At 49.2% G+C, this 7,329-nt stretch overlaps 1 protein-coding gene across 1 annotated transcript; it reads left to right on the top strand.

The window, feature by feature from the left end:
- The first annotated feature begins 246 nt into the window (after nucleotides 1-246).
- LOC122380076 (eukaryotic translation initiation factor 4H-like) lies at nucleotides 247-5,470 on the top strand. Its single transcript, XM_043362873.1, has 7 exons — nucleotides 247-383; nucleotides 1,916-2,105; nucleotides 2,260-2,455; nucleotides 2,689-2,817; nucleotides 3,228-3,368; nucleotides 4,005-4,169; nucleotides 4,857-5,470. The coding sequence occupies exons 1-6, from the start codon at nucleotides 355-357 to the stop codon at nucleotides 4,160-4,162; spliced, it is 843 nt and encodes a 280-aa protein (XP_043218808.1). The 5' UTR covers nucleotides 247-354; the 3' UTR covers nucleotides 4,163-4,169; nucleotides 4,857-5,470.
- The last annotated feature ends 1,859 nt before the right edge of the window (nucleotides 5,471-7,329 follow it).

Raw genomic sequence — 7,329 nt, 5'->3', positions numbered from 1 at the left:
GGAGGGCGAGGTGGGTTGAGGGCGCCAGGAAAGAATCGGATGCGCAGTTTATGCAAATATGACATGCCTACGCATCTTACGTAATTGGGGGTTCCCTTAGCATCAATCATTTCTACCGTCTACAAATTAATTTGAATTGATTCAGCACTGCACTTCATATTTCAAGGAAACTAAAAATAAAATGTATTTACACTGGAAACTAATCTTACGAAATCAGAGACACTCCACTCGTCCTCGAAAGGTAATGTCTTGGGCAAAGTCACAGGTTTTTCATGACGTCAGTTTTAAAGGTTTTGTTAGTGAAGAAGATCTAACACTTATGACCGATCCTTGAATTCCTTACTTCGCAAGAACATGGCGGGGAGATACGGAAATGATTTCGGGTAACATTATCATTGTTATTACACTCTTTCTAGTAATCAGCTTTCGCCGAGTTTTACATGGTCCTCGTAGCTTATGATTTCATTCATTCTCTGTCGGATTTGCCAGTCAGATGTGTAGGAATGTGGTGTTTTTTGTGCGCCACTTTTGCCTAACCTCGTGAAGCTTCAGCTGGGGACGCGGCGTGGTTGTTAAATTGCAGGGTATATTGAGTGAAATTGTATTAAATTAATTTGTATTAGTGGTTAAATTGTATGATATGACTGACAGCTTTGCAATGAGACTGTCATTTACCTATGTATGCTTATGCTGAGTACATTTTAATGCGCTGTACACACACATTATAATGTGCCACAGTCGATCCTACTTCTCATGTTGCGTATGCGACTAACCACTGGCATTGGTGGATCCGAGGAAAGTGGTTTGAAATACTGCAAGGGTGTACTCCCAAAAGAGCTCATCCAATTTTAAATAGTATATTAGATTTTGTGGTAAATGTCAAGATTAAGTCCTAAGCAGATTTCATTGATTTTTTTTCTTCATATTTTTACATTATTTGACATCCTGAATTCAAAAATGATGCTCATATGTCTTGCAAATAAAAGAAAAAACAATCAAACCTGACCTAACCTTACCTACTTACCTATAACCTACCAACCTACAACCTATAAACCTACAAGCTAACAACCTAAAACCTACAAACCTACCTACCTACAACCTTAAACCTACAAACCTACAACCTAACCTAACTTAACCTAAAACCTAAAATTTTTGCTGTTACATATTTGTATCAACAGCGTCACAATTGTCGTTAGGACCTAAACTTGACATATACTGATTTTGCTTTGCTTATACCTTGCTGTTCAGTGTCAAAGAGTAAAAAAAAGTTGTATTTTGTTTCGTGATCATTAGATTACATAATTTTGTCATTTTGGGGCAATCTGAGACAGGTAGATACTAGATAGGTAACCCACAGACTGACATATGGAATTGTCACTGACCCAATGGACTTATCTAGATATGTAGTTGCCCTTAATCTCTCAATCAAGACCTTAAGCATGTGTCACTTATAATCAAATAGGAAGCTGTCTAGCTCCAGGTGTCATCTTCCAGTAAGGCATCCTACATGCCTTTCTAGGTGATGAGTGTTAAGCAGAATGCAGGTTAGGTACCTAGGCATTAGGCATTCATTTAAGGTGCTTGGTCTTACCCTAATTCTTCCAAACATGTGGCTTCAGAATTCTTGCTATTTCTGGCTGGGACAAGGTATAGTACAAGCTAATTTGTGCTCTGAATATTGGTGAAGTTCAGAGCGTTCAGTGCAGTTCATTCGTTTTAGCAGGTGCTCAGCTATTTTAAATGTTATGTTTTTGTTCTAGGCATTATGCATAATGGACAATATTTATTATGCCAAGGATGGCTTGTAGTGAGCTGCCACCAAATACCAGACAGTCAGTGCATACCACCCCACACCAGTCGCCCTGTGTAGACCGGACGCCTCCACTGACGAGTGACGACCGTGTGTTGGCCGCAGGGGCGGGTACGGAGGCGGTGGCGGCGGCGGCGGCGGGTATGGCGGCGGCGGCGGCGGCTACGGCGGCTTCCGCGGCGGCCGCGCGCAGAAGCCGCTGCCCACAGAGCCCCCCTACAAGGCCTACGTCGGAAACCTGCCCGACTTTGTCGTCCAGGGCGATGTAGAGAAGAAAATCTTCGCCGGCATACCAGTACGTGCTGTGGAGATCGCCTGGCCTCCTGTAGAACTTGTGTGGAATATTTGTAGTGCATAGTCTGTAGTCTTGTGTCCGCTGCATTTAATTTGTGTCTCTCCCTAAACTCAATTATATCGTGAAGGCTAAACTCGCTTCCTCACGCCGGCAGATCAAAAACATCCACATGGTGCGGGACCGCGAGACGGACGCCTTCAAGGGCTTCTGCTACGTGGAGTTTGAGTCGGTACAGGACCTGGAGCGCGCGCTGATGGCCAACGGCGCCGACGTGGAGGGCCGCGAGCTGCGCGTGGACGTGGCTGAGGACCGCCGCGGACCCGGCGGCCGCGGCCGCGGAGGGCCCAGAGGTACGGGTGCTCAGCTGATATTGACGGGAAGGCAGAGGACGGCAGGCAGTCGATTGTTGCGGGCGACAGTAGGGAGGCACCGCCGTGATTTACTTGTGTTTCGCAATCGGCAGGCTGTCTCAGATATGCTGTGCTCAATTTTGAATGCGGTGTACTCTTTCGAGAATGCATAACCCTGCCAAAGCCGGCCGCCCGTCGGTGTCTCGCCTAACCTCCGTATAACCACCGTTCAGGCGGCCCTGGCGGCTTCCCGCGCGGCGGCGGAGGAGGCTTCGACGACCGACGCGGAGGAGGCTTTGACGACCGGCGCGGCGGTGGATTCGACGACCGGCGTGGAGGCGGCTTTGGTGGCCGGGACGACGGTAAGTCGCCGGGGCCAGCACATGGAAGTTCTCTATCAGTGTGTGATGGATTGGATGCATTGCTTTATTTTCACCCGAGGTCTGATGTTCCTAAACCAGCAGCTGTTTTGGTGCGAATAATTATGGGGACGTTCCAGTGTGCACAGACGCTGCTTTTGTGTGAATATGGTTTAGGTATTTGTGTTCTCAGCTTTTGCCAATCGGAGAATGGGCGGCAGGTACCCACTCTGTTGTGCCCTCGACACCAGGTGATCGTTGTGTTGTTTCCATGTCATGTTGCCATTGTCATCCTTCACCATTCGTGGCCAAGCCACCGTAAACTACATCCATTATCTTACCACGTTATCCCCGCAGTGTCTGACATGTCCCACGTCTCAGTGTCCCTCTCAGTTGACCCGTCCCCTCGACAGGGTTCCGCGGCGGCGGCGGACACCGTGGCGACTTTGACGACCGCGGCCGGGACGGCCCCTGGGACGGAGGCCGCGGCGGCGGTGCCGGTGCCGGTGGCGGTGGCGGACCGCCTCACATGGAGTTCAGGGAGCCAGACCCCAGTGAGTGAGCTGGTCCGTCCGGCGACATATATTAGACGCACCATTGCATATGTAGGCCAGCAAAACATAGAATAAGAGATGTCATCAGGGGACATGGAAAGGAAAATATCACCTGCAGATGTTTGTGTCGCTCTATTCTAGTATTATTTGGGTGAAATATGTTCGAAATTATTCTTCATTAGAATTTAGACTTATTGCAAAACCATTGTTCAGTCAAAACTCTTCGTCCTTACTAAAGTTAATGTCTCATGCTTCATGTTTATATCGTGCCTGATTCATAAAGTTGACCGCGTTCAATCACTCCATCTGATCAGTAAAACGTCCGTGCTCGCCGATTGTCTTATCAGCTGATGCTGATTAGACTCGACTTCGATCCCCACGGTGGCAACTCTCCGCATTGCGTCATCATGCATGGCGCGCTGTAAGACTCGCCAGCTATTCGATTTGCGATATGACTACCCGATATACTCAACTTGACGCATTTCGTTAGCAGTCGTCTCACTGGGAAATTGGAATAATACGCTTCCCCCTGAGCACGTTGCGTGCGAACTGTCAGTCTGACGGGCCGCCGCCGACCCTGTCTGCCCTCGACCTGCCTGCGGCCCGATGTAACATGACCCCCCTGTGCCCGCTCAGGTGACGCGGCGCGGAGGCCGAGGCTGAACCTGAAGCCGCGCACAGTGGGCGCGCCCACCAACTCGGTGGCCAACACCTCCCAGACGAGCAGCATATTCGGCGGGGCCAAGCCGCGAGAAGAGAACCTCAAGAGCAAGGGCGCGCCGTCTGGCCAATAGTCGGCCGGTAAGTTGAGAGGGAAGCTGCACGGGGAGGGACGGTCGCCTGAGTCAGCAGGTCGACTGCTGGCTCTTGGGGCGTGGAAATTCCTTTGTTTGGAATGAAACTTACCGCTATTATGGGCCTGCTCCAGTCGCACTTCCTAACACCTCTAAACTCCTCCAAGATAGCTCTCCTGTTCCAGTGGCAGCTCTAGCCCCTACAAAGCCAAGGAGGGCCCTGCTCCGGCCTCCTCTATCTTGCTATTGGAGGAGTTTAGACTTAGAGGTGTTAGAAAGTGCGACTGGAACAGATCCTATGTGGAAGGTAGCATTTGTTTTCCGTCACTCATCGGAGGAGATTTTCACGCGATAACATTTGATTTTATGTCATGTTTTCTTAAGATTCTAAAAAGATAGTAGTATTGCCATGTGCCAGACCTGAGACCTGACTATATGAATGATGCAGCTGAACTGAAGTTGATCGTGACGATGAAAGTATGCAACCGAAATTATTAACGCATTCGTAAGAACACTGAAGGAAAATCGGAAGTGTAGGAAGTTCATTTGAAAAGAACGGATTGGTCGCTTCACCACGTTTCAGTGGTTCGCATCAATATCTTTTTGTTCACGGACTGTCCAGTGTTCGGGTGCGGCTCGTTCCCCGCTGGTCTGGCGGCTGGATGTAGTCACTGACCGGCCGTGTGTCCGCCAGGGCTGGGGCGCGGATCTCGTCGGCGGGCTCGGGCCGCTGATCGTGATGGTCTGCTGTGAACTGCCGCCGGAGCACTCCGCCATCTGGTGGCGGCGCCGGGGACCGACTCTGCGCGACGCCGCCGCGCGCGGCGCCCACGTCTCGTTTGTGTACAAACGAACCTGTCGCCGCCGCCGAGCGGGGACCGGGCAAATTGGTGCGCCTCGCCGCGGGCCGGGCGGCGAGGCCCGTGTGTGTGTGTTTCTGATTCGGCCGCCGGCGCGCGCGCTCGGCCGGTGAAGGAGGCGTGTGGTGGCGTGCGGTAACTCGGTTTTATATTGGGTTGCCGGCCGTGTGACGTCATTGTATGCCTTCGGGAGGGCGGCAACCGGCGGCCGGCCGCTGCCTTTATGTTACTTCCTGACTTTTGTGGTCGGCTCGTCTGCTGGTAACTGTGCCCGAGCGTGGTTTGTCCGACAGCGTCCGTAGCTTTCGGTAGGTGAGTGGCTCGAGAAAATCCTTAACGCGTTGATTTTGGTTGTATTTGTGTACGGAATCCTAGGCGTATGGCCCGAGTGCAGAGGGCGGGCTGGATGTCAGGTCCGGTATCTAATAAATCTTCACCGATTACCAGACTGATTGCGTCTTATTTGGATTCTGACGTACCCCGGAGCGAGATTGTCTCTTTCAATCCGTCGTCAGCGCGCGCCGTGGGGTGGCCTGAACTCTGATGGACGCTTCTGGACACGGGGATTTGGAGGAAAACGCGACATTTTGGCTCCGCATTGGGCCTCGTAAACGTAGGTATTTGCAAACGACGTTCACAAGGCTGACTTACACATTGCTTGCATTGGTCATCCTCCGGACTCGGCCTAAAAAGTTTTATTTCCTACCGGGTCAGGCCACCAGGTTATGACGTCAATTGTCAGGTAATGTCCAGGTGAATTCTGCGTATTGCAGAATTTTCGTTTCTACGATCTGGGTGCGTTGTCGACATGCCCTCTACTTTATACTGACGCATTGAAGGCGAGATCGTTAGTGATAATCTGTACCCCAAGGGCAATGTAAGGTTTCCGGAGGTGAAAGTAACGCAAAAAGTCCGATATAGTGACTCAAGTTTATAGGGGAACGTGCTTAAAATCTTAAAGCGTTGGCTCAAAGCATCTTCACGGTGTTCAAAAAGGACAGATCATAGACCACCAATCACCATATAACTAGATTTAACCCTCGCCGGACCTATTGGTTTTCTACATACGCGCCGGCCGAGGGGGGGGGGGGCGGGTACGACCCCCCCTCGCCGTTTCGCCCCTGGTGGAGCTAGCGCGTCGCGGAAAAAACGAGCGTGTGCGCCGTTACAAGACGCAGAGATTGGTACCCGATTTTAACCCGCGACCGCCTGGGGGGGGGGGGTCGGATCCGACCCCCCCCCCCTCCGTTTTTCTTGAATAACTCATGAACCGCTTGAGCTATCAACTTGAAACTTCGCATACCTTCTCCCCCATCAATTTGACGTCTCCTGTGCAATTTTTAAGAAAAAAATTTCAAAAATTTTTGAGATATATCGATTTTAGTGATGTAACTACATGGCGTTTTCAGTCAAAAAATGGTAAATGTTTAAAAAATCGCCAAAAATCGAGGTTTTAAGCAAATTGCAAATTAAGGACATGAAAAGACGCAGCTCAACGAGTTCTTTAAAATGGCTATCTCGGATTTTCCATAAAATGCGTTTTTCACCCCTAAAAATTCAAAAAACTATATTTTTTGGAAAACAGCTAATAAAATCCAAAATTTTGAGAATTTCCAAAAAACCGGAATATATGTTATAGAGCTCTATTAGAACATTAGATGTCCCAAATTTCAACTTTCTATCTTGATTTTTGACCCCCAAATTGTAAAAAATAGCTCCAACATGCATAGGGCATGGTGACGTCATAAGCATTTTCGCGAATTAGAGGCACTTCTGAACATCGCATGTGAAAACAAATGGCACCACTAGATTTCTGGGACAAAGCTCGTCTAGAAAAGTGCATTTTTATGTCAAAAATAAAAAGTTGAAAAATTGACTTTTTTTCTTAGCCCTCGTTTAGTTATGTATGGTATAAACGATTTTTTATGCTTTCAATGCACACTTATCACCAGCACAGTGACTTGGGGTCACATATAACCATTACCATCGGATTTGGCGTGAAAAATAAGCCATAAAACATGTGTCGCACGCCCATGTAGCAGAAAGTGAAAACCGTGACCTTTCGTGACCTGACCTGACCTTGACCCGTACTTAGTATGACCCCTATACGCACATGGTACCTTCACTAGGTCTTTGAGGTCATTTGTGGTGAGTTTCGAGCAGCAGCTATCGATTCCGCTGTCCGTAAGCCTAATCATGCAAACCCCTGAATTTGACCTTTGACCTGACCTTGACCCGAAAGTTGACCTCAATCTTAAAATCTTAAGAGTGCTTTGGGAAGGTCTCGTAGAGACCTTTCGAACGCCG

Source organism: Amphibalanus amphitrite, unplaced genomic scaffold (genome assembly GCF_019059575.1).
Source record: "Amphibalanus amphitrite isolate SeventyFive unplaced genomic scaffold, NRLGWU_Aamphi_draft 000091F_arrow, whole genome shotgun sequence".
Classification (NCBI taxonomy): Eukaryota; Metazoa; Arthropoda; class Thecostraca; order Balanomorpha; family Balanidae; genus Amphibalanus; species Amphibalanus amphitrite.
This window is presented reverse-complemented; position numbering and strand designations above follow the sequence as displayed.